The following is a 25,004-nucleotide window of genomic DNA, read 5'->3' on the forward strand; positions in this document are numbered from 1 at the left end:
GACAGACAGAGAAAGAGACAGAGAGACAGAAATACAGACACAGGCATAGACAGAGAGAGACACACACAGACAGAGAGACACACACAGAGACAGAGAGAGACACACAGAGAGACAGACAGACAGACAAAGAGACAGAGAGAAAGAAATATAGACACAGGCATAGACAGAGACACAGAGAGAGAGAGAGAGAGAGAGAATGAGTGCTTCTCTGATCGAGACTCTGATCGAGACTGGTGGTGGTCCCTGGGGACCCTATGGTGCCAGGTCCGGCCCGGGCCTCCTGCATGCGAAACCTGCTCTCAGCCCTTCGTGTTCAGTTTCTGGTCCTTGTTTTGGAAAAGACAACAGTGTCCTTAGCAGTGTCTCCCAGTGACTGGACGCCCACAGGGTTAAGAGCCCGAGACTAATTCCTGGCCGCACGCCAGCACCCACCCAGGGTCTGACCCAGGGAGTGTGGGCGGGGATGGGTATCGAGACCCCTTCAGAGTGGGGGTGTCTGGCGCAGGGTGTGTGGTCCTGCCTAATCCCCCTGAGCCTTTAAGCGCCTTCTGCTTCCTCCCGCACCACCCGGGCCCTGCCAGTCTCCTAATCTCTGCAGGGGCCAAGCACGGCTCCAGGTGGGGGGTCCTGGGAGGGGCCCTCGGCACATCTCAGCTGAGCCCAGCCCTGCCCCTCACGGTCCGACAAGCGTCTCTGCTCTGGGCCCCTACATGTGCCTTCCTGGGGGGTGGGGGGTGTCCCGGTTCCCGCATCAGAACTCATTTATTTCCCTGAGTGGAAGAGATTGCTACTCCTGGTTCCTGAGCCCTCTGCGGGGCTGGAGCGATAGCACAGCGGGTAGGGCATTTGTCTGGCACGCAGCCGACCCGGGTTCGATTCCCAGCATCCCATAGGGTCCCCTGAGCACCGCCAGGGGTAATTCCTGAGTGCAGAGCCAGGAGTAACCTCTGAGCATCGCCAGGTGTAACTCAAAGAGCCAAAAAAAAAAAAAAACCCAAAAAACCAAAAACCTGAGCCCTCTGCACGGGCCTGGCACACACAAGGTGATGTTCTAGAAGGGTGGTACACTGACGGCCCCCCACCCCTGGCCCACTTCTTCTTTTTCCTTTTTTCTTTTCTTTTTTTGCTTTTTGGATCACACCCAGCAATGCACAGGGTTTACTCCTGAATTACTCAGGAATTACTCCTGGCGGTGCTCAGGAGACCCTATGGGATGCTGGGAATCGAACCCAGGGCAGCCTCCTCATGCAAGGCAAACTCCCCACCTGCTGTGCTATCACTCCAGCCCCCCCTTCCCCCCCATTTCTTCTTTTTTTTTTTTGCTTTTTGAGTCACACCCGGCGATGCACAGGGGTTACTCCTGGCTCTGCACTCAGAAATTACTCCTGGTGGTGCTCAGGGGACCATATGGGATGCTGGGAATCGAACCTGGGGCGGCAAATGCCCTACCCTGCCGTGCTATCACTCCAGCGCCCCCCCACTATTTCTTAATACCCTCCTTCTCCTGTCTCCGCTGCGGCTCCTCAGGTAAGCTCAGTTTGTTGTGAGTAGCCATTGGTTAACTTTTTATTTGATTTTGTCTCTTCATCACTTTTTATCTCCTCGTATTGCCCATCAGAGTGAGGTCATCCAATACTTATCTTTTTATCCCGACCTGTCTTGCTCTGCCTAACCCTGTGTTCCTTCCATTTTGCTACAGGCGGCAGAATCTCGGCTTTGCGGGGATTGGGGCCACCCCTGGTGGGGCTCAGGACTTACTTCTGATTCTGTGTGATCACTCCTGGCAAGACTTGGGGGACCAGATGGGATGTTGGGGATTGAACCCGGATCAGCCAGATGCAAGGCAAACACCATGTCCGCTGTGTGTACTATTTCTCTGGCCTCAAGACTTGCATCATTTTAAAAAGGCTGAATAGTATTACACTGTGGATATTTGTAAAGATTCACCCTGCCTTCCTTTTTGGTTGTTTTTAGGCCACACTCAGTAGTTCTTAGGGGTTGCTACTCCTGGCTCAGTGCTCAGAGTCCCCCTGTGGGACCCATGAGATGCTAGTTCAAACCCAGGGCTCCTATATGGAAGCTCCCATCCATTGATTTAGCTCTCTGGCCTGGCAGTGGGTGTTTTTCAGTTGTTCTTTTAAATTTAAAAGCACTTTTCTTTTTTGGGGCTGGAGCAATAGCACAGCGGGTAGGGCGTTTGCCATGCACGCGGCCGACCCGGGTTCGATTCCCAGCATCCCATATGGTCCCCTGAGCACCTCCAGGAGTAATTCCTGAGTAACCCCTGTGCACTGCCAGGTGTGACCCAAAAAGCAAAAAAAAAAAAAAAAGGCACTTTTCTTTTTTAAAATAAAAGGTTTAAAAAGCTGTTAATAATTTTTTTTCTTTTTGGGTTACACTCAGCGATGCTCAGGGGTTACTCCTGGCTTTGCACTCAAGAATTACTCCTGGCGGTGCTTGGGGGACCATATGCGATGCCGGGGATCGAACCCGGGTCGGCCGAGTGCAAGGCAAACGCCCTACCCTCTGTGCTATCGCTCCGGCCCCAAAAGCTGTTAATAATTTAACAATTATTAGCAAGGATACAGAGAGGCTGGAACTCTCACTCAATGATTCCACCCATTCTCTCCGCAAAGAAGATGTGGAGTTGGAGCAATAGTCCAGCGGGGAGGGCAGTTGCCTTGTACCCGACCTCCCCGGGTTCAATCCTCTGTGTCCCAGCACCACTGCCAGGAGCGATTGCTGAGCACAGAGTCAGGAGTAACCCCTACGCATCACCAGGTGTGGCCCCAGAACAAAACAAAACAAAAAAACCAAAGGTGGGGCTGGAGCGACAGCAAGGCGGGTAGGGCATTTGCCTTGCATGCGGTCGACCCGGATTCAATTCCCAGCATCCCATAGGTCCCCCGAGCACCGCCAGGAGTGCATGAGCCAGGAGTGACCCCTGTGCATTGCCAGGTGTGACCCAAAAGGAAAAAAACAAAAAACAGAAAACCAAAGGCAACGACGTGTGTTCACACAGACACTTTCTTGGTCACAGACACGCACATCAGCCCTGTTCCCCGCCCCGTGCCCACCGCCCACTGCTGAGAGCCGCCCATCTGCAGAGCGGCCTCCTGCAACACCCAGAAGCGCCAAGCCATATGCTGAACTGGATGCAAAGTGCAAGGAGTGAGCGGTCCAGATTCCTCTTCCTGAGAGGGGCCATTTGCAGGTGAGGCCCAGGAAAGGCGGGTCAGGGGCCACGAAGACAGGGGGTGCTGGGCAGGGGGGAGAGGGATTAACTGCCAAGAGGCACAAAAAAAAATCTTTCTTTCTTTCTTTGAGGGGGCGTTGGGCTGTGTTCAGCGGTGTTAGGGAATACTCGCAGACTGGTGCTCGGGGGCACCAGGGAATGAACCAGGGTCAACTGCATTCAGGGAGAGTGTTTATTCCCTGTGCTATCTCTTGGGTTACACCAGAGATCTTTTTGAAGTGATGAAAAATATTAATTTTGGGGTGTATAAAAATAATATAGTGGGGCTGGAGCAATAGCACAGTAGGTAGGGCATTTGCCTTGCACGCGGCTGACCCGGGTTCGATTCCCAGCATCCCATATGGTCCTGTGAGCACTGCCAGGGGGGTAATTCCTGAGTGCAGAGCCAGGAGTAACCCCTGAGCATCGCCGGGTGTGACCCAAAAAGCAAATAATAATAATAATAATAATAATAATAATAATATAGCAGGTAGGTAGGGTGCTTACTCTGCATGTGGTCAACCTGGGTTCAGTCCCTGGTGCCCCATATGATTCCCGAAGCCCATCAGGAATGATCCCTGAGCACTGCCGGGAGTACACCTCTCCCACCCACCCCCCAAAAGGAAGAATATTCTCTTTGTTCTTTGTTTTGCTTTAGGGCCACACCTGGCAATGCTCAGGGCTATATCTGGCTCTGTGCTCAGGAGTTACTCCAGCGCTGTTCAAGGGACCATATCTGGTTTCTGGGATCGAACCCGGGCATCCTGCATGCGAAGCACGTGCTCCGCCCACTGGGCTCCCTCTCTGGCCTCAGAGATCCAGTCACCTGAGGCTGAGCCCTGGGGAGAGTGACACAGCAGACCCACTGACAATCGCCAAATGAATGTTGGAAATAGGGGACGCTCAGGGGGTGTGGATCCCCCAAGAGAGCTGTGAAAGTTGTTCTTTCGGGGCCGGCGTGGTCGCAGGGTGGGTAGGGCATTTGCCTTGCATGTGGTCAGCGGGGCTCGGTCCCCAGCCTCCTGTGTGGAGTAAGTCCTGAGCACCACTGGGTGTGGGCCAGGAAAGGAAAAGAAGTTCTTGAATTTTCCAGGTCGTGATGGAGCGCAGTCGGAGCTCACGTCCTCCTGGTGTCCGAGGTCCTGGGATGGGTCCCCGGAAACCACCGGCTCCTCACCCCACCCCTCAGTTCTTCCTGGGCCCAGGGGTGGCTCACCAGCGAAAAGGACCTGCTTCGAGAACGTTAGCCCGTGAGTTCAATTCCCGATGTCACCCGTAGGCTCCAGTCCCCTCGGATCTGGACCAGAAGCCCACCCCTGGCACCCCGAGAGAATGTGGTGATGCTCGGCTCTGTGTGTGTGACCAGCCCCACGAAGGCGCTCGATTCCCGGTGAGCACTGCGGTGAAGTGGTGTGACACCAGTGAGAAATGGGGAACAACCAACAGCCAGTGCTGGCTGACGGGGATGTGGCGAGGTCGGATCCCCACTCACTGCTGGGGGAACTGGTGTCTGGTTCTAGCCTATGGCAAAGTGTGGTGATTTCTCAGCAAGCTCAGACGAGAGGGGCCAGAGCAATAGAACAGCGGGTAAGGCACTTGCCTTGCACATGACTGACCCAGGTTCGATTCCTGGCATCCCATATGGTTCCCTGAGCACCGGCAGGAGTGATTCATGAATGTGAGCCAGGAATAACCCCTGAGCATTGCCAGGCGTGGCCTCAAAACAAAACAACAAAAAGAGAAAACTCATAGGAGAGCTCCTATATAACCCAGTGATTTCACTTGGCATCTACCACCACCACCACCACCACCACCACCACACACACACACACACACACACACACACACACACACACACACACCCCACAGAGTTATTTGAGTAAACCTTTGTTCATTGTAGCAGTGAGCACAATAGCCAGGATATGAAAACGACCCAAGTGTTCAATGACAGATGAATGGATAAAGAAGTTGTGGTCTAGCTACACAGTGGAATACTATGCAGCTATAAAAATGATGAAAGTATGACGTTTGCCTTAACCTAGAAGAAAGTGGAGAGGATTGTGTTTAGTGAAGTAAGTCAGGAGGAAGGGGGCAGATACCAGATGTTCTAAATTACCTGTGGTACACAGAGCAATGAGACAAGGGAGTGGAAAGTATCAAACAATGGCAACCTCTTGGCCCTGGGTTCTAGAACTAAGAAAGCCAAGCAAGGAGTGGAGGGGGTGGGGACATCATGGAGCAGACTGGCAAAAACATAAGGCATGGCTGAAGGTCTTGGGCCTTTCAGAAATGCAGCTATAAGGGAACTATTACATCAAGACCCTAGAGCTCAACACTGGGCCAGTACCATAGTCCAGCAGGGAGGGCATTTGCCTTGCATGCCGCTGACTCAGGTTCGATCCCCGGCATCCCATAGGGTCCCTCGAGCACTGCCAGGAGTAATTCCTAAGTGCAGAGCCAGGAGTAACCCCTGAGCCCTGCCGGGTGTGACCCAAAAAGGCCAAAAGAAAGAAAGAAGAAGAAGAAGTAAATTGGGGGAAAAAAATGGTCAAGAGGCGGGTGGGACAGCTTGGAAGCTGACCTCACATGCGAGGTGAAGAAGCAGCTCTGTTAGAGAAGGGATCACCAAGCAAAGGGTGCTAGGCGGGCCCACTAGGGATGGGAGATACGGGCTGAAAATAGACTACAGACCGAACAGGATGCCTACTTAATACCTCTGTAGCAAACCACAACACCCACAAAGAGAGAGCGAGCAAAAGGGAATGCCCTGCCACAGAGGCAGGGTGGGGTGAAGGGGACAGGGTGGGGGGGTGGGAGGGATGCTGGGACCATTGGTGGTAGAAAATGGGCACTGGTGGAGGGATGGGCACTCAATCATTGTATGAATGAAACATAAGCATGAAAACCTGTAAGTCTGTAACTTTGTCTCACGGTGATTCACTAATAACATTTAAAAAAAAAAGAGGTGGGTGGGAGAGAAAGGGACCCTGGGTCATTGTGGAGGGATGCCAACACAGACGCCTTTGAAGTTGGAACAGGGATGCCCGAAACTCCATTATCAACAGGTTTTAATAAATTATGGTGCCTACATTTTATTTATTTATTTATTATCATTATTTTTGATTTTTGGGTCACACCCGGCGATGCACAGGGGTTACTCCTGGCTTTGCACTCAGGAATTACTCCTGGCGGTGCTCGGGGGACCATAGGGGATGCCGGGAATCGAACCCGGGTCGGCCGCGTGCAAGGCAAATGCCCTATCTGCTGTGCTATCGCTCCAGCCCCGGTGCCTACGTTTTAAAGGATGTGTTCAAGCCAAGGAAGAAAGATGAGCGAGCGCCTCTGGCCTCAGCGAGGGGACAGCCCACAGTCCAGCGCAGTAGCAACAGAAGGGAGGAAGAGGAAGGAACAGGGCTCCCGGCCTCGGCTGAAGTCTCCAGGTCGGAAGCTGAGCCCGCGCCTCTGCCGGCCAAAGGTCCCTCGGCCCGCAGCTGCCCGCCCTGCCCTGCCCTTTTGGAGAAGTCCGGGGCTCATCTTGCCGACGCGGCTCCTGTGGGTGTAAACAGCCTGGCTCCCTCCGAGAAGGAAAACGGGAAGGGGTGGGCGGTGGAGCGGCTGGTGGTGCCCCAGAGAGCCCCCCCATCCTGAGATGCCTCAGACAGCACCCAGGGACCCCAGTCTGGTTGGCTCTGCCCGGGCTGACCCCCAGTCTCTGTGCGTGCGGGGGGTGGGTCCAGTCCCTGAATGCTCCTGCCCTTCCAGGCCTGGGCGCTGGCCAGGCCCTTCCCCTGCCCTCCTGGAGACTAGACTCTGCTGCTCACTGCTCTGCTGTTAGGAGCTCCCCTCTACAGGCCAGATGAGGGGTCCTTATCTCCCCCGAAGCAGAGGGTTTCTGCAAGGGCCAACCTTCCCCTGCTGGTCGGTGGGTTCCCTGAGGACAAGGAGCCTGTGCTGGTTCTCGCTGGTTCTCAGGGTTCTAGAACAGGCCTCCCCCCACCTTGGGACTGCAGGAAGCACCCCCCTCCCCTGAGACCACACAGAGTTGGGCATGCAGAGGCGAGAGCCAGGGACCCGCCACTGTTGGTGGCCTAAGTAACTTCTCCCATCTGGCCCCAGGCTGGCCAGGAAGCTGCTCCCTGTGGAAACCACAGACTGGGAGGGGACGCATCCCTTCCAGAACTTTCCTGGGGCTGGTCCATTAGCCTTGGAGACTGGCTTGGTGTTATTTCAACTCCAGAGCAGGTCCCTGGGCGGATGGGCCAGGCCAGGGCGGGGCCACCGGAGGAGAATCCCTGGGGAGCTTTCCTCCCCACAACCCTCGGCGGGCATGGGGGCGAGGGGCAAGGTGTGTGGCCAGCAGGGCCTGGCCAGCAGGTGATGGAGACAGGGGGGTCCCCAGAGGCCCTGAGGCCAGCTACTTCCTGCCCCTCTGTCCTGCCTCCACCTTCCCGGTCTGAGGCGCTCGCGGCACGCCCCCAAAGCTCCAGAGCCTGTGCACTTCCCGTTTCTGTCCTTGCGGGGTGCAGGGCCCCCCAGGCTGCCGCTGGCCCGAGGGGCAGCTCAGGCCTCTCCTGAAAGGGCGCCGCCCTGGTGCTCCCACCACAGAAACCAGAGCCTGAAATAGGAACGGGGACGCCCGAATAAGTCAACCCGCAGAGGCCTGTCTGCAGCCAGCCGTTTTTTGCGGTATTTGTGGAGCGTTAGGGACGGAGCTGGACCTGGGAGGCTGAGTGCCCCCGGGGAGTGAGGACAGTGGGTGGACACTGACACGCAGGCCTCCGCAGGGTCCAGAAGAGCCCACCTGGTCTACTCAGGGTGGAGGCGGGTTCAGGGAAGGCTGCCTGGTGGAGGTGACATCTAAGCAAAGACTTGGGGTTTGAACTAGGCAAAGGCGGGAGGAGGAGTGAGAGCGAGCGGCAGAGACAAGGCACAGGACAAGGCAAGGGAGAGAGCCGGGCAATATTTTGTTTGTTTGGGGGCCACGCCTGGCCGTACGCAGGAATCACTCTGGGTGGGGGGGTTGCGGGGAGCCCTTGTAGTGCGGGGCTTGAGCCGGTCAGCCGTGTGCAAGGCAAGGTCCTAACACACTGCGATTCTGCAGCCCCAGGCCTGGCGCTTTCTGGGGAAATTACAAGTGCTTTGATCTGGCAGCAGGACAACGGTGAGACGGGGAAGAGTGTCCGAGGGCCAGATCATACACAGCTGCTTGTTTTGGGGACCACACCGGGCGGTGCTCAGGGGTTACTCCTGGCTCTGTCTCAGAAATTACTCCTTGGGGCTGGAGTACAGCGGTAGGGCGTTTGCCTTGAACGCAGTCAACCCAGGTTCGATTCCCAGCATCCCATACGGCCCCCTGAGCACGGTCAGGAGTGATTCCTGAGTGCAGAGCCAGGAGTTAGCCCTGTGCATTGCTGGGTGTGACTCAAAAAAAAAAAAAAAAAGAAAGAAATTACTCCTGGTTGTTCTCGGGGGACCATCTGGGATGCCGGGGACTGAACCGGGTTGGCGGCGTGCAAGGCGGACGCCCTCCCCGCTGGACTCTCTCCGGCTCCATGACCAGTCTGGTGGATGACATGTGCTAAGCCAAGGCTCAGCTCTCCCAGGTACCTCTCTCATGAAAGGGGGTGCCCTGGGGCCCGCCTGCAGCAGAGGGTGCGGGCCGGCGGCAGCTGCGCAGACTCTGGCCTCCCGAGGGCCACGAGCAGCCTGAGGACCAGGAGCGGAGGAGGATGAGAGGAACAGAGGCAAGTGTGACATTTATTTATTTATTTATGCTTTTTTTTTGGGCACACCCAGCAATTCACAGGGGTAACTCCTGGCTCTGCACTCAGGAATCACTCCTGGCGGTGCTCAGGGGACCATATGGGATGCTGGGAATTGAACCCGGGTTGGCCGCATGCAAGGCAAACACCCTCCCCGCTGTGCTATTGCTCCAGCCCCAGGTGTGACATTTCTGAACAGAGGGGATCAGGTGGGGTCCCCAGTGTCCCTCAACACCCCAGGAATGCTGGGGTGGGGCTTGGAGGACACGGCCAGGACAGTGACTAGGGCTACAAGCACCAACGTGCCCACCCGCCACGTCTTGCCAGGGTTGTGCGGTGTGAGGGAAGCAAACACAAGCCCGCATCGGTGATTCCCTTTTGGGCAGGTTGAAACAGAGAGGCCTGTGCTGGCGGGGATAGCCGCATTCCACTGTGGGAGGAGGCGACTTCTAGGGAGGGGAGCAACGGTCACCCTGCTGGGCTCACAACGAGGATCCTGGTCACCCTTCATGTGATGGGACAAGGTGTTTTTTCAATTTTTTACATTTTTCACTTTTCTGTAAGTCTAGATTTGTGTTTGTGGGGTTGGTTTTTTTGTTGTTGTTGTTCTCTTTGAGGTCACACCTGGCGATGCACAGGGGTTACTCCTGGCTCTGCACTCAGGAATCACTCCTGGCGGTGCTCAGGGGACCCTATGGGATGCTGGGAATCGAACCTGGGTCAGCCGCGTGCAAGGCAGACGCCCTCCCCGCTGTGCTATCGCTCCAGCTCCTGTGGGGTTGGGTTTGAACCCAGTTCCTGTGGGGTTGGGTTTGAACCCAGCTCCTGTGGCGTTGGGTTTGAACCCAGTTCCTCCACACGAAAGGCATGTACTCTACCACTCGGCCACACCCCTGGCCCTCCGCCTATTACTCGTCTTGGCCATTCCCAGTGACACGGGGGACTGTGCAGCGTCACGGGTGGACCCTGCGGTTCCCACGTGCCAATAATGCACTCCAGCCCTCTGAGGCATATTTCCCCAATCCAGTTTGCCCTTTGGGGGGCTGGAGCAATAGCACAGAGGGTAGGGCGTGGCCCCGCACGTACTCAGCCTCGGGTCCATCCCCGGCACTCCAAGCACCAGCAGGAGTGACCCCTAAGCCTAGAACTAGGAGTGACCCCTGAGCCCTGTGCGGTGTAGCAACAAGGGTTGCCTTTCCTCTCTCTCTCGGCACACGGTGGGGTCCAGGGACTTCTTCCTCTGTGTTCCGGGGTCTTCACAGAGGTGCTTGGTGGGCCAGGCAGTGAGTGCTGGGGATACTTGGCTTTCTGCACACAAGCATGCACTTCTGTCTTTTGGCTCATCTCCTTGGCCCCTAGTTGACCTAGTTTTTTTTTTTTTGGGGGGGGTGAGACACACCCAGAGGTGCTCAGGGTTTACTTCTGGCTCTGCACTCAGGGATCACTCCCAGCAGGGTTCAGGGAGCCATATGGGGTGCTAGGAATTGAACCCAGGTCAGCCTCGTGCAAGGCAATTGCCCTCCTACACAGTGTCCTGTCTCTCTAGCCCACTAGTCTTTTTCTTTTTGGGTCATACCTGGCGATGCACAGGGGTTACTCCTGGCTCTGCACTCAGGAATCACTCCTGGCGGTGCTCAGGGGACCATATGGGATGCTGGGAATCGAACCCAGGTCGGCCGCGTGCAAGGCAAATGCCCTACCCGCTGTACTATCACTCCAGCCTCCAGTCTGCTATTCTTAACTATAAAAATGTTCAAAAGAGGGGGAGAGAGGTACCGTGGGTAGGGTTCTTGCCTGGCCCTTAGCTGATTGGGTTCGACCCCTGCATCCCATATGGTCCCCTGAGCACCGCCAAGGGTAATTCCTGAGTGCAGAGCCAGGAGTAGCCTCTGAGCATTGCCAGGTGTGACAAAAACCAACCAACCAACCAACCAAAATGTTCACAAGGAGCCAGAGCCAGTGACAGTACAGAGGGGATGGTGTTTGTCTTACACGCGGCCGACCTGGGTTCGATCCCCTACATCCCAAATGGTCCCCAGAGCACCGCTAGAAGTAATTTCTGAGCACAGAGCCAGAAATAATTCCTGAGCATTTGGTGTGACCCAAATGCCAAAATAATAATAATAATAATAAATAAGAGAAGCCAGAGAGCCCAGGAGTCAAGGCATTTTCCTTGCATGCTGCCCCGACCAGGAAGGACAGAGACTGATCCCTGAGCACTGCCAGGGCTGTCAGAGGCAGAAATAAGCCCCGAGCATCACCTGGTGCGGCCAGCGCCCTCCTCCCCAGAAAAAAAGGTTGAAAAAGTAACGGGGCTCGTCCTACGGAGGGCAGAGATCGATTCTGTGTGGAAAGTGAGGAGGGGCGTGACAACCCCGGAGGCCCAGGGACACGTTCGGAAGTAGACAAGGAGGGTGAAGAGCCGTATTGAACCCTCTGCGGGAGAGACCCCACGGAGGGCGGAAGTGGGAATGCTTGGGCTCAGCCACGTCACATCCCCAGGCCCAGAGCCCCTCTCCACCAGAGACAGGAGTCCGAGAGGATGACCCTGTCCGGGCTTTCATGTTGGGGATGGTGGGTTTCAAAGCCCCTCCTGCAGGCGGGGAGAGAGTACAGTGGGGAAGGCCTTGCAGGCGGCTGGCCGAGGTCAGGCTCCTGAACCTCACCGGGAGACATCACCGCGAGCCAGAGCTCGGAGTTAGCCTTGAGCACCTCCAGATGTAGCCAAAAAAGCAAAAACAAAAAGTCACCATTTCAGGGGGCCGGAGCGATAGCACAGTGGGGAGGGCATTTGCCTTGCACGAGACCGACCCAGGTTCGATCCCCAGCATCCCATAGGGTCCCCCGAGCACTGCCAGGAGTATTTCCTGAGTGCAGAGCCAGGAGTAACCCCTGAGCATCGCTGGGTGTGACCCGAAAAGCAAAAAAAAAAAAAAAAAGTCACCATTTCAGGGGCCGATTAACAGGAGTTAATCTTCTGTGGGCTGGAGCAATTGCACAGCGGTAGGGCATTTGCCTTTCACGCGGCCGACCCGTGTTCGATTCCTCCGCCCCTCTCGGAGAGCCCGGCAAGCTACCGAGAGTATTGCGCCCGCACGGCAGAGCCTGGCAAGCTACCTATGGCGTATTGGATATGCCAAACCCAGTAACAATAAGTCTCACAGTGAAAGACGTTACTGGTGCCCGCTCGAACAAATCGATGAGCAAGGGGATGACAGTGACAGTGAATCTTCTGTGCCTGGAACCACGTATGATGCCCTGGGCACCACCAGGGGTCACTCCTGAGCACAGTTGAGAAGAGCCCCTGAACACCACCCCCGGCACCCCCCAAAACAAAACTAAACATAATAAAACAAACACCCATTCACAGACTTGTGTGCTGTGTGGATCTAGGTAAGCTGGCCCCTCCCCCAGACCCAGTCTGTCTCCTGCGCAAGGAAGCGATTCCTACCACGGGGTTCCTGCAGAGGGTCAGTGGAAGGACTGGCGGGTACTTGGGGTGCTTGATGCTGACATTTAGTAGTAAGGGAATTCCAACAAAGAAAATATACTCGGACAACAGAAAAACAGGAACAGAGAAGCGCTAGGTGGTGGGCTTTAAGCGCCACTTGTGAAACAAGGCACAGCTTTGAAAGTTAAAAAAATATATATATATATTTTTATATATATATATGGGCTGGAACAATAGTACAGCGGGTAGGGCATTTGCCTTGCACGTGGCTGACCTGGGTTCGATTCTTCCATCCCTCTCGGAGAGCCTGGCAAGCTACCAAGAGTATCCCGCCTGCATGGCAGAGCCTGGCAAGCTCCCCGAGGCGTATTGATATGCCAAAAACAGTAACAAGTCTCACAATGGAGACGTTACAGGTCGAGCAAATCGATGAACAATGGGACAACAGTGCTATATATATATACACATATATGTATATATTTTGCATATGATTTTTTTCATATGCAAAATCCAGTAACAAGCTGGATCTCATTCCCTTGACCCTGAAAGAGCCCCCAGTATGACATCGTTAGGAGGGCTGAGCCGAGATAGACTTCTAAGATCTCAGGGAAAGGATGAAATGAGATGTTACTGAGCCCGCCCGAGAAATCGGTGATTAACGGGATACTGATTGATTGATTGATTGGCATATATATATATATATATATATATAATTAAAAATAACTTTTTGCCCTCTTGCCCTCCCTCCTATTGGTTGCGGTGTTCGGGGTCACAGATAATTGCCCCCCCAGACATCTCCTTTCAGGCCTGAGGTTTATAAAGGACCGCGGAGGAAGCAGGCCAAGCAGAGCAGACAGCGCGCTGGTTGGAGTGGGCAGCCCCGCAGCGCCCTGCGCAAGCCCGTGATGTGGAAGGGAGGACACACCGGCAGGCTCTTGGTGAAGCGGGACACGCAACCCGGGACGCGCGTTAGTTGCTTTTCGCCTTCTGACCAACTGGGGCTATGCAGGTCTTGAGCAACACGGGGGCCCCAGAGGTGAGGCAGCCCGCAACTCCGCAGGGAGGCCCGGGAGCTGGTGCTCTGCGGGAGGGAGGCTGGCTCAACCTGCCCCCCTGCACCGCATGGTGGTCCCTGGGCATGGAGTGACCCCTAAGCATCCCACCCCTCAAGGAGATTCCGTGGATCCCAGGTCCCGGTGCAGTGGCCGGGCCGAGTCAAGCCCGCCCGGGGCCAGGCAGGGCGCAGGCCCATTCGTCCCGCCCGGTGCCGAGAGCGGAGTGGGCGCAGCTGCTGGGCCTTCCCAGGGCCGGCTCGTTCGGGGGCGCAGGGGAAACCCGCCTCGGGGCCCTGACAGGTGCGGGCCAACGTGCATTAAGTGCCAGGTACTTTAGAGGGGCGTGATGTGATTTTTATTTTTTTTTTTGGTTCGTTTCTTGCCGGGCAGGGGGATCTGATCGAACCTCCCGCTCGCCCGCACGCAGCCCACCACCGACCCCTCACCACACCGGCACAAGGTAGGCGGGCGGTGCCGTCCACGGGGGGCGAGTCCAGCCTGGCGGGCGGGCCGCGCCGGCCTCTGGGCTCCGGTCCCCGGGCCACCACCGCCCACGCGCCGACCAGCCTCCAAGCTCCCCGCAGGGCGCATGTGGCCCGGCCCGGGCAGCCTGGGGGCAGCTGGAGGGACCACCTGGACGCAGCGGGGAGAGTGGGAGGCCAGGGTCCGGGCATCCTGGGGGCGGCTGGAGGGACCACCTGGACGCAGCGGGGAGAGTGGGAGGCCAGGGTCCGGGCATCCTGGGGGCGGCCGGAGGGACCACCTGGACGCAGCGGGGAGAGTGGGAGGCCAGGGTCCGGGCATCCTGGGGGCGGCCGGAGGGACCACCTGGACGCAGCAGGGACAGTGGGAGCCAGGGCCTGGGCATCCTGGGGGCGGCTGGAGGGACCACCTGGACGCAGGGGGTGACAGTGGGAGGCCAGGGCCCGGGCATCCTGGGGGCGGCCGGAGGGACCACCTGGACGCAGCGGGGACAGTGGGAGACCAGGGCCTGGGCATCCTGGGGGCGGCCGGAGGGACCACCTGGACGCAGCGGGGACAGTGGGAGCCAGGGCCCGGGCATCCTGGGGGCGGCCGGAGGGACCACCTGGACGCAGCGGGGACAGTGGGAGCCAGGGCCCGGGCATCCTGGGGGCGGCTGGAGGGACCACCTAGACGCAGTGGGGACGGTGGGAGGCCAGCCTGCCAGCGAGTCCGGCCTAGCTACGTCAGAAGGCCCCGCAGGGAGCCGGGCCGGCCCCCAGCAGCTGCCAGTCCCCTGCCGGGCGCACCGGGGAGGCCACGGGTCTCCGCACGGCCCCAGGTGCGCGTGGGCGGGGGCTGGGGAGGCCGCGCCGGGTCTCGGTCCCGGATCCCCGCTGCCTCCGGAGTCCACGTCACCGGGACTCCGCCCCCGGGCCGGCGGCTCAGCCGAGCCCCCGGAGGTTCCCAGCACGCCCGCGCCCCCTGGTGCGCACACTCAGACCCGTCCTGCCGACGCACCGCCCACCCGAGCCCTCCGGCCGCCGCCGTGGCCGGGCTGGCGGGGTAAACTGAGGCAAGGGGCGGGCCTGCGAAGCGGTGTCTTCTCCCCTGACCCACGGCCGTAGGACTCGGAAAAGCTGCCCCCTCCCCTCCTGCCACGACGGGGCCCAGCAGGGAAGGAGGAGAAAGAAGGGGAGGGGGGCCCGAAAGCAAGCAGGGGGTCCCAGGCGCCGGCCAGTCCCGCCACACTCAAGATGGCGGCGCGGCGGCGGCGAGGTCCCTCAGAGGCGGTACCCGCGCATGCGCAGCGCGGAGTCCCGGCCCGGGACACAAGATGGCGGCAGCGGCGCTGGGGAGGGCGAGGCGGAGGCGGCAAAACGGGCAGTCGAACAGAACGTGTAGCCGCGTCCCCTCGAGTCCGCTCCGGGCAGGTAAGAGCCCCAGGAAGTCGCGGTCCCGCCTCGAGCCGCGCCAGGGTCCGGGGCTCCGAAGCCGAGCGGCGGCGGCCCCTCCGGCGCTTCCCGCTCGCGGCCACCGCTCGCCCCGTCGCTGCCGCCGCCGCCATCTTAGGCCCGCGGGTGGGCGGCGGGGCCCGAGGCCGGGCTGCGGGAGCCGGGCCCGGGGAGCGCGGGCGGAGCGGCCTCCAGGGCCCTTGCGCCGCCGCCGCCGCCACCGCCTTTGTGTCGGGCTCCGACTCTGAGTCGCCTCAGCCCGGGGGCGGGAGCGCGCGGCGGGGCGGGGGGCGGAGCCCGGCTCAGGGGCCGGCGCGCGCGCGCCTCGCAGCCCGCCCTCGCCGGGCCCGGGGGAGGAGGGAGGGCGCGCGCGCGCCCGGGGCCGCCCGCCCCGCCCCGTCCGCGCGCGCCCCCCTCCCCCGCCCGCCCCGCGCCTGCGCACTCCGCCCGCTGCGCAGGAGGCTGCTGATTGGCGCCGCGGAGCCACGCTCCCTCACCGGCTTCCTCCAATTGGGGCCTCGCACCTCGCCGGGTGGCGCAGGTGCCCCTGCGCGCTCTCTGCACGTCTCAGCAGTGTGCGTGGGGCCGGGAGTCCGCCGGATGAATAAAAACATTGCTAGAAGTTCCTTCTTACTGAGTGCCCGATGTGCCCACGGCTGTGCGTGTAGAGATCGCAGAGGTCGAGCCACGACAATGTAGATTAAAAGCGGCCGGAAGGCCAGCCCCGGAGCCGGCCGTGACCTGGCCGCCTGTGTTCCAGGTCACCTGGAAAACTAAAAATTATTTCCCTTGTAATCGTAAATACTGGCAAAGGTTTAATTTTTTTGCTTTTTGAGTCACACCTGGCGATGCACAGGGGTTACTCCTGGCTCTGCACTCAGGAATTACTCCTGGCGGTGCTCAGGGGACCATGTGGGATGCTGGGAATTGAACCCGGGTTGGCCGCGTGCAAGGCAAATGCCCTACCCGCTGTGCTATTGCTCCAGCCCCCAATACTGGCAAAGGTTTAAATCATGTAGAGTGAAAAAAAATTAGCTGATCCTCCGTGCACACGTTTAAAAATACAAATTTGGGGCCGGAGAGACAGTACAGTGGGTCGGGCACTTGCCTTGCATGCGGCCCACCCAGGTCCCATCCCTGGCATTCCATACGGTCTCCCGAGTACTGCCAGGGGTAACCTCTGAGCACAGCAGGGTGTGGCTCAAAACAAAAATATAATAATAAATATAAAATATTGAATTCTGTGTACCTTCCTCTCCATGTCTGGTGGCTAAGATGTAGAGTGAGGGTTTGTAATATGAATGTTTTAAAAGAAGGCACCTGCAGAGTTCCCGTTGGGAGTCATTCAGTTATGCCGCAGCCTTCAATAAAGTTGAACACGATGTGTTTGCTATGTAATGCTTTTGTATGTTTGCTCTTTAAAGAGCCGAATCAAAGAGTGTGATTCATTTGTGGGCACCTTGGAACTGTACCCCAAAATCTGTGATATTATATGTTTGTTCACTTTTCTCTCCGGGGTTACTTTGGTTGAAAATCCAAATACACTGGTGTTGGAGCAATAGGACACTGGCAGGGAGGGCATTTGCCTTGCAGGTGGCCAACCTGGGTTTGATGATGGGCACATAGGGTCCCCTGAGTCCCCCCAGGAGTGATCGCTGGGTGTAGTAAGCCCTGAGCGCTCTGTGTGTCAGAGAGAGAGGTAGGGGAAGGGGAGAGAGGAACTATAAAATGCTTCATTTTTCAAGACAAAAGTATGGTCCCTTTATTAAAAATAATTTACAATTTCTGGAGATAGCTGGGCAGATGGCTCAGAGGCAGAGCATGTGCCTTGCATGTGTAGGGCCTTGGGTTCGTCTTGTCACCACTGTGGGGGAAGCCTTGGCCAGAGATGTAGCTCCTGCTAGAACCGTACCCCCCTGTACGGGACCTGGAGTTCCATCCCTGGCGTCGCAAATATGTCTGCATTATCAAGACGGAGGGCAGAGCATCAAACCGGGGTGCTCTCCTGTGACCGTGCAGGCCGCAGGACCGTGAAGAGGGGGGAGCCTGTCGGTCGGGAAGCCGGAGGAGGGCAGTCTCCTGTCCGAGTCCCCGGGCTTCCCCCGTGTGTCCTGCCCTGGGCACTCAGCGTGTCCTGCTGCGGTCCCCGCGCCGCAGCTCTCCCAGGTCTGAAACTCTTCTCTCTGTTTGCTCTGCAGCTGCTGATGCAAGGAGTCCCCTGGGCCCCTGTCCAGTCTACTGCTGACCAGCCCTCCCGTCTGTGCTGCGCCTTCCCGCAGGCTCCCTTTGGCCTCAGTGGGACCCTGTGACGTGGGGGGTCCAGCCGGCTGGAGAAGAAACCCTCTCATGCTTGCGTTGCAGACCCCAGAGGGTGAGAAAAAGAGGGACCTCGTTCTGCCTTGAAACCTATGGGCTCGGCCCCCAAGGCACTGAGAATCCCTCCTCCCTAGAGAATCAAGGCAGCTACAGCTTTTTCTCTCCTGGGCCAGTGGTTCCAAATCTTTTTGTCGCCTTGGCCTCCTCTCTGTTGTATATATGTCCTCTTGCTCCTTGCAATTTTTACCTGTCAGATTGTACCAATGAAGTAACCATTGATTTTTCCCTTTCCAAATTAACAAAGCCATTTATGATTGAATGTACAATAAAATCTATGTCCCAATGATTCCTATGATGTTGTCAACAACCAATCAGCTTCCGATCAGCATGAGATAATCAGTGTGACCACAATGAATTGATAAAATTTCAGCAAGCAAAGATAACCGATGTTTAAACGCGCCTTTGTGGTCTCTTTGTGAGTAAATGTTTGATTTCCTTTGGGTGTTGTGTCACGTGGAAAACGACTGTAGCCTCACCAATCCGGATCTCGCTCGGCCCGCCAGGAGTCTTAGCAGCCCCAACCCCCCCCCTTGGGAACCACTTTGGCCCTGGTGGCTTCTGTGGTTGGCGTTCTGGGGGTGGAGTGTGGGGTTGGGAGTAGGAATTGAGCGGAGCGGGACTATTTTGTTTCACCCAGGAATTCTGAGGATTCACTTAGAGGATTCTCCCAAGTCTCCCCGGGCCTTGATTTCTTTATTCATTGATCGGGGCAGGGGGGTGGCGGGGACAGCTTGCCACAATGCTGGCCCGGCAGTGCTTCAAAGCCTGTGACGGCGGGCATAACACCCAGCCCCGTGAGGACTCCCCAGCAGACAGCTTTCCGCCCAGCCGTGTGGACCGAGGCATTTGGGCGCCAGGGCCCTGTCCAGGCGCTGCGGGGGGAGCAGGAGAGGACTTACTGTCCCTTCTCCGTTGCCAAGGGCAGATCCTGCTGGGTGCCCATTGTGCTGCTTTGTAAATACTTGGAGCACCAGTAGAATTGGGTCGAGGTGCCATGGACCCGTTTCATAGCGCTGGCACCTGTCAGAACAGTGGAGAAACAAACCCCGCTGTTGGGAGGCTTGTCCTGAGTGCTGCAGTAGAGGGGCTCAGGGCCCTGCCGGTGGTGACCTCCTGGTGTAGGGCAGGGAGGGAGAATCAGGGTTTCCTGGTGGGAAGGAGCCCTGCGAGAATCCAGGCAGGGAGCATTTGAGGCAGCAGCAGCAGCAAGAGCGCACCCAACTGGCAGTCGAGGGAACTGCAGCTTGACACCCAGGGCTCCTGCCTCCATCACCCTGTCAGGGCCCCCCCAGGGAGAGGCCTCGAGTGGTCTCTGCACACCTGCGGGCATCATGGGCCCTCAGTGGATTGTATGTGGGCGTGGGGAGGTGGCGGCGCCGAGCGCCGTGACCTGCAGGCTCTGACACCCTCTGGTCCTCTGTGTGGCAGGTCCGGTGTGGGTGCTGAGATGGCCAATGAGAATCACGGCAGCCCCCGGGAGGAAGCGTCCCTGCTGACTCATTCCCCAGGCACCTCCCATCCGAGCCAGCCCTGTTCTCCAAAGCCCGTCCGCCTGGTGCAGGACCTCCCAGGTAGGGAGGGGCGTGGGGCGGTCGGGGTGGCGGGGCAGGGAAGGGCCGCAGAGCAGCCCTGACCCCGGCTGGCGCCCGCCGCGCTTGTTTGCAGAGGAGCTGGTGCACGCGGGCTGGGAGAAGTGCTGGAGCAGGCGGGAGAACCGTCCCTACTACTTCAACCGGTTCACCAACCAGTCCCTGTGGGAGATGCCCGTGCTGGGCCAGCACGACGTGATCGTGAGTGCCGAGGGCCCCCGCGGGCGCCCAGTGGGGGGGGCCCAGGCACGCAGGGGCAGGGAAGGCCCGGGAGAGGCCGTGTGTGAGCTGGGACGCCCAGGTGTGCGTGACTCGGGCCCGAGCGCCAGGCGAGCTGGGCCAGCTGGAACCCAGGTGGACACACCCTTGTGTCCTGCAGGGCGCGTGCATGCGTAGCCTTGGGGCCTGAGTGATAGGCAGGTGCCGAAGTCCATGCCGGGAGCTGGGCGTGCCAGCGCGGTGGTGGCGGAAGGGTGGTAGAGGCCCCGGCGGGGTCGTGGGCCGGTCATCCGGGCGGCCTTCCTCTCCGCGGCCGTAGAGCCAGTTCCACTCTGCAGTTGACAACCCCGAGGCTCAGAGAGGACAGGTGACTGAGGCCCGGCTAGGCAGAGCAGGGCTGATGGCCGTACTCTCTTGCTGTCCGGTTTGCGCTTTGTAGCATCAAAGTCCCAGTCACAGGGCCCTGCTTAAAAAAAAAAAAAAAAAAAAGCACTTCTTGAGTTTTTCTTTTATTCCCGACTTTCCTGCCAGTTCTTAAGTAAGGTGTGCAGAGCAGGGACTCTCGTGCTGGTGGTTGGTGAACTTACACCCCCCGACTCACCGGATCCTCTCCGGGGTGTGGGGCTCAGCCGGGCAGGGACGCTGACCTTAGGGCATGTGGCCCCCAGTCGCTGGCGGCTGTGCAGCCCCGAGTGCTCTGTGCCCCCCACCCCGGGAAGTCGCAGGGGGGGCTGGGTGCGGAGGGTGGCAGCGTTCTGTGGTGCGGGGTCTTGGGGGCCCCCCGGCCCTGCCTGCAGCTCTGCTGGTCTCCCTTCACCAGTCGGACCCTTTGGGGCTGAATGCGACCCCATTACCCCAAGAGTCGAGCTTGGTGGAAACCCCCCCAGCCGAGAACAAGGCCCGCAAGCGGCAGCTCTCAGAAGAGCAGCCAAGCGGAAATGGTGTGAAGAAGCCCAAGGTGAGTGAGGCGTGCGGGGACCAGCGGGCCGGGCCGCCGCGGAGCAGGCGCACGCAGCCTGGGAGGCCGGGCCGGCTCCCCGGACCCGATGCCTGTGGCCGTCTTGTTCCAGATCGAAATGCCCCTGACACCCACAGCCCTGTCAGTGCCCAGCTCCCCCAGCGTCCCAGGGACCCCGACACTGAAGATCTGGGGGGCGTCTCCTGAAGACAAGCAGCAGGCAGCGCTCCTCCGGCCCACCGAGTGAGCCCGCAGACCCCGGGACGGGGCGGTGGGGGTGCGAGGAGGCTGGGGGGCGGCAGGCAGGGCCCCGCCCCGCCCGGCTCACTGCTCCCACCCCTGCCCCAGAGTGTACTGGGACCTGGACATCCAGACCAACGCCGTCATCAAGCACCGGGGCCCCTCGGAGGCGCTGCCCCCACACCCTGAGGTGGAGCTGCTCCGCTCCCACCTCATCCTGAAGCTCCGGCAGCACTACCGGGAGCTGTGCCAGCAGCGAGAGGGTAACGGCGCCCAGGGTGCCCCCCGCAGCGGAGCCGGGGCGGGCCAGGCGGGCCAGGGGAGGTCCAGGAGGCCCCTGGCGGGGATGCATGTCCAGGCGCATCACTGCTGGCTGCACTCTGGCGTCCTTCTGCGAGAGGGACAGTGACAGGGTTGGGGGGGAAGGTCAGAAACGACAAAGGAATGGTCAGCACTTCCCAAGCACGTCAGGTCCGCTCCCCCCCTGGGGGAGCCCAGACTCGGGTCAGCAAGGTGCAGCCCGCTCAGCTGTCGGGGGCTCCCCCAGCCCTGTCGCCGAGAAACGCTCATCCCGGCTCCGCCTGCTTGAACCCGGCTCCTCCCAGGTGCCGCTGGGGCGCGGGCCTGCTCTGGCCGAGTGCTCGGCCGGCAGACCCAGACGACCCCCTGCCTGTCCCGCAGGCATCGAGCCCCCTCGGGAATCCTTCAACCGCTGGATGCTGGAGCGCAAGGTCGTGGACAAGGGCTCCGACCCCCTGCTGCCCAGCGACTGCGAGCCAGTCGTGTCGCCGTCCATGTTCCGCGAAATCATGAATGACATTCCCATCAGGTACAGCTCCTCCCGCCCCACCCCCTGGCCCGGGGCCGCCCTATGACGCCCAGGGGCCCTGAGGCCGCCACGCTCTCCCCGTGTCCAGGTTGTCCCGAATCAAGTTCCGGGAGGAAGCCAAGCGGCTGCTCTTCAAGTACGCGGAGGCGGCCAGGAGGCTCATCGAGTCCAGGTGGGCTCCCGGCCCGGCAGCGCGGGTGGGGGCTTCGGGCCCTGCAGGCGGCTCCACTGAGCCGCCCGGCTCTGCCCTGCCCGCAGGAGTGCGTCCCCCGACAGCAGGAAGGTGGTCAAGTGGAACGTGGAGGACACCTTCAGCTGGCTCCGAAAGGACCACTCGGCCTCCAAGGAGGACTACATGGTGAGTGGCCCGGGGGCCTGGGCGAGGCTGGGGCCACTGCCTCCAGGAAGCCCACTTGGTCTGCCAGCTCCGGCAGGGCCTCACAGCAGCCTGCTCTGCTGTCACAGCGGGCCCGTGGCGTGTCCCGTGCCTCGTCCTTAGCTCTTCACCAGGGAGCTGAACCCCCGCTCAGGTGTGTCTAGGACCACTCTGGTTCCTGACCACTCCCCACCGGCACCCCGCTGGACTTCCTCTTCAGAACCCTCTTTCCTCAAATGCCAGCACAGGGCCAGAGCCACTCGCCTCGCCCCTCACCCTCACCCACGACAGGGCCAGGTCACAGGTGACCACAGCCGCCCCCCAGGGGACCCTCTTGGTCCTGGCCTCTCCCAGTACCCTGCAGATGCTCCCTCAGCGGGCCCTGTGCCGCCCGTCCCCTCCACCGTCCGGACACGGGGTTCCAGGGCCACGCTGGGGCCCGAGTGAGGCCCTGGGGCACGGCAGCCCTGACCCTGTGCCGCCTCAGGACCGCCTGGAGCACCTGCGGAGGCAGTGCGGCCCGCATGTGTCGGCCGCAGCCAAGGACTCCGTGGAGGGCATCTGCAGCAAGATCTACCACATCTCCCTGGAGTACGTCAAGCGGATCCGAGAGAAGCACTTGGCCATCCTCAAGGAAAACAACATCTCAGGTAGGGCCCAGCCCACGCCCTGGCCACAGGCACCCTCACTCGCCCAGCGGCGCCCGAGGCAGGCAGCCGCTGTGTTGGACCCCGGGCCACCAGCCTCTCCCCGCAGGCCGAGTTTACCCCCAGAGCGCGCTAACCAGGGCCAGGCTGGTGTCGTTCTGGCAATCCGAGGCGGCCCACAGCCCCGGGCTCACTGGGGTCCGGCCGGCCTAGCCGTCGGCATCTCCTGAGCTTGCACCCTAGCACGGAGGACACGGGAAGGCGTGCAGGCCCCTCACTGCCTGTCTGCCCACAGAGGAGGTGGAGGCCCCCGAGGTGGACCCCCGCCTGGTGTACTGCTACCCGGTCCGGCTGGCTGTGCCCGCACCCCCTATGCCCAGTGTGGAGATGCACATGGAGAATAACGTGGTCTGCATCCGGTACAAGGGCGAGATGGTCAAGGTCAGCCGCAACTACTTCAGCAAGCTGGTAAGCACGGGGGCCGGGGGCCGGGGCCGGTCCCTGAGCCTGGGGGCGGGGGGAGGCGCCCACAGCCACCGCTCTCTCTCCCCAGTGGCTCCTTTACCGCTACAGCTGCATTGACGACTCTGCCTTCGAGAGGTTCCTGCCCCGGGTCTGGTGTCTTCTCCGACGGTACCAGGTACGGGCCCCGGGCCGCCAGCGAGGGCTCCCCCGGGGAGCAGGGAGGCGCGCCCGGGGGCTGACCGTGCCACCCCTCAGATGATGTTCGGCGTGGGCCTCTACGAGGGGACGGGCCTGCAGGGCTCGCTGCCCGTGCACATCTTTGAGACCCTCCACCGGCTCTTCGGGGTCAGCTTTGAGTGCTTCGCCTCGCCCCTCAACTGCTACTTCCGCCAGTACTGCTCTGCCTTCCCCGACACCGACGGCTACTTCGGCTCCCGAGGGTGAGCGCCCGGCCCCGCCCGGCCCCTGCTTCTCCCCCACCCCCCTCGGACAGTCACCCCCGCGGGGGATCCCGGGCGGCCCTCACACGTGGCCCTGATGGATGTGGCCGGCCACAGTGACCCTGCGGCTGGCCTGGGCCGGGTCCCTGGCACTGTGTGTGGTTCCCCTGAGCTTTCTGGGGCGGCCCCCCAAGGAAGAGGGGACAGAAGGGCGGACGTGGCTCTGCAGCCCTTTGCCTGCGGGTGGCCGGTGGGGCTGAGCGCTGGCCTATCCTCAGGCCCTGCCTGGACTTCTCCCCGCTGAGCGGCTCCTTCGAGGCCAACCCCCCCTTCTGCGAGGAGCTCATGGACGCCATGGTGTCCCACTTTGAGGTACGGGGCGGTGCCGGGGTGGGCGGCTGGGAATGGCCCTCGGGGCGGCCCTGACTGGCCCCGGCCCCCCCAGAGGCTGCTGGAGAGCTCGCCAGAGCCCCTGTCCTTCATCGTGTTCATCCCCGAGTGGCGGGATCCCCCCACCCTGGCGCTCACCCGCATGGAGCAGAGCCGCTTCAAACGCCACCAGCTGGTCCTGCCCGCCTTCGAGCACGAGTACCGCAGCGGCTCCCAGCACATCTGCAAGAAGTGGGTGCCGGGGGGCGGCGGGCGGGGCGGGGGCGGGTGGCCAGGTGGCCAGGTCCCTCTGAGCTGTGCCTTTGCCGCCCGCAGGGAGGAGATGCTCTACAAGGCGGTGCACAGCACCGTGCTGCTCTTCCTGCAGAACGAGCCGGGCTTCGCCAAGTGGGGGCCCACACCCGAGCGGCTGCAGGAGCTGACCTCCGCCTACCGGCAGTCGGGCCGCAGCCACGGCTCCTCCTCCTCCTCCTCTTCCTCCTCCTCCTCTTCGGAGGCCAAGGACCGGGACTCGGGCCGAGAGCAGGGCCCCAGCCGGGACGCCCACCCCACCTAACACAGCCTGCAGGGAGGAGGAGCCCCGGCGCGCGCTCGGACTGTCGGGACTCGGCCCTCCCCTGGGCTGCCCGCGGCACAGGAAGACGGTGGCTCCGCCTGGGCTCCCCTCCCTGCCCCAGCCTCCGGCCCCCACCTCAGACTCACTCCAAGACCCCTGTACATAGGCCTGATGCCTGCCCTCTCCCGCCACCTGTTCCATTTGTAAAGGAAAATACAGACGCCCTCCTCCCCGGAACGTGTGAGGGTCTTCCAGGCGGAGCAGGCCGAGGAATCCGGAGCCTGTTTGTGCCCCCCACCCCCCTCCCCCACCACACCCAGGCTCCCTCACACAGCAGGGGGCAGTGCATGGGCCCTCCCGGAGGGGAGCCAGAGGTGCTGCTCCGAGGCTGGGGACCCCAGCTGAGTCCCCCACGAGGGTCCTCCGTCAGGCCAGTCTGTACTTACAGAGACAGCGAGGCGCGTGGGGGTGCCAGGTGGCCCCCGCTCCCGCCCTCCGGG

The 25,004-nt window shown here is 60.4% G+C and overlaps 1 protein-coding gene across 1 annotated transcript; it reads left to right on the forward strand.

Moving 5' to 3' along the window:
• The first annotated feature begins 14,469 nt into the window (after positions 1–14,469).
• Positions 14,470–24,746, forward strand: PCIF1 (phosphorylated CTD interacting factor 1). The gene is made up of 17 exons (XM_055138217.1): positions 14,470–15,398; positions 17,618–17,790; positions 19,224–19,366; positions 19,461–19,585; positions 20,424–20,561; positions 20,674–20,804; positions 20,910–21,064; positions 21,483–21,630; positions 21,719–21,802; positions 21,889–21,988; positions 22,494–22,656; positions 22,949–23,121; positions 23,207–23,293; positions 23,374–23,558; positions 23,837–23,930; positions 24,004–24,179; positions 24,264–24,746. The coding sequence occupies exons 3-17, from the start codon at positions 19,243–19,245 to the stop codon at positions 24,502–24,504; spliced, it is 2,124 nt and encodes a 707-aa protein (XP_054994192.1). The 5' UTR covers positions 14,470–15,398; positions 17,618–17,790; positions 19,224–19,242; the 3' UTR covers positions 24,505–24,746.
• The last annotated feature ends 258 nt before the right edge of the window (positions 24,747–25,004 follow it).

Source organism: Sorex araneus, chromosome 5, assembly GCF_027595985.1.
Source record: "Sorex araneus isolate mSorAra2 chromosome 5, mSorAra2.pri, whole genome shotgun sequence".
Classification (NCBI taxonomy): Eukaryota; Metazoa; Chordata; class Mammalia; order Eulipotyphla; family Soricidae; genus Sorex; species Sorex araneus.

Bases quoted from the DNA above. Each gene is read 5' to 3' on its own strand.
- PCIF1 (XM_055138217.1), top strand. From the start codon at position 19,243: ATGGCCAATGAGAATCACGGCAGCCCCCGGGAGGAAGCGTCCCTGCTG. The intron at 21,989-22,493 runs GTGAGTGGCCCG...GTGCCGCCTCAG, and splicing joins CCTCCAAGGAGGACTACATG to GACCGCCTGGAGCACCTGCG. The intron at 22,657-22,948 runs GTAGGGCCCAGC...GTCTGCCCACAG, and splicing joins CAAGGAAAACAACATCTCAG to AGGAGGTGGAGGCCCCCGAG.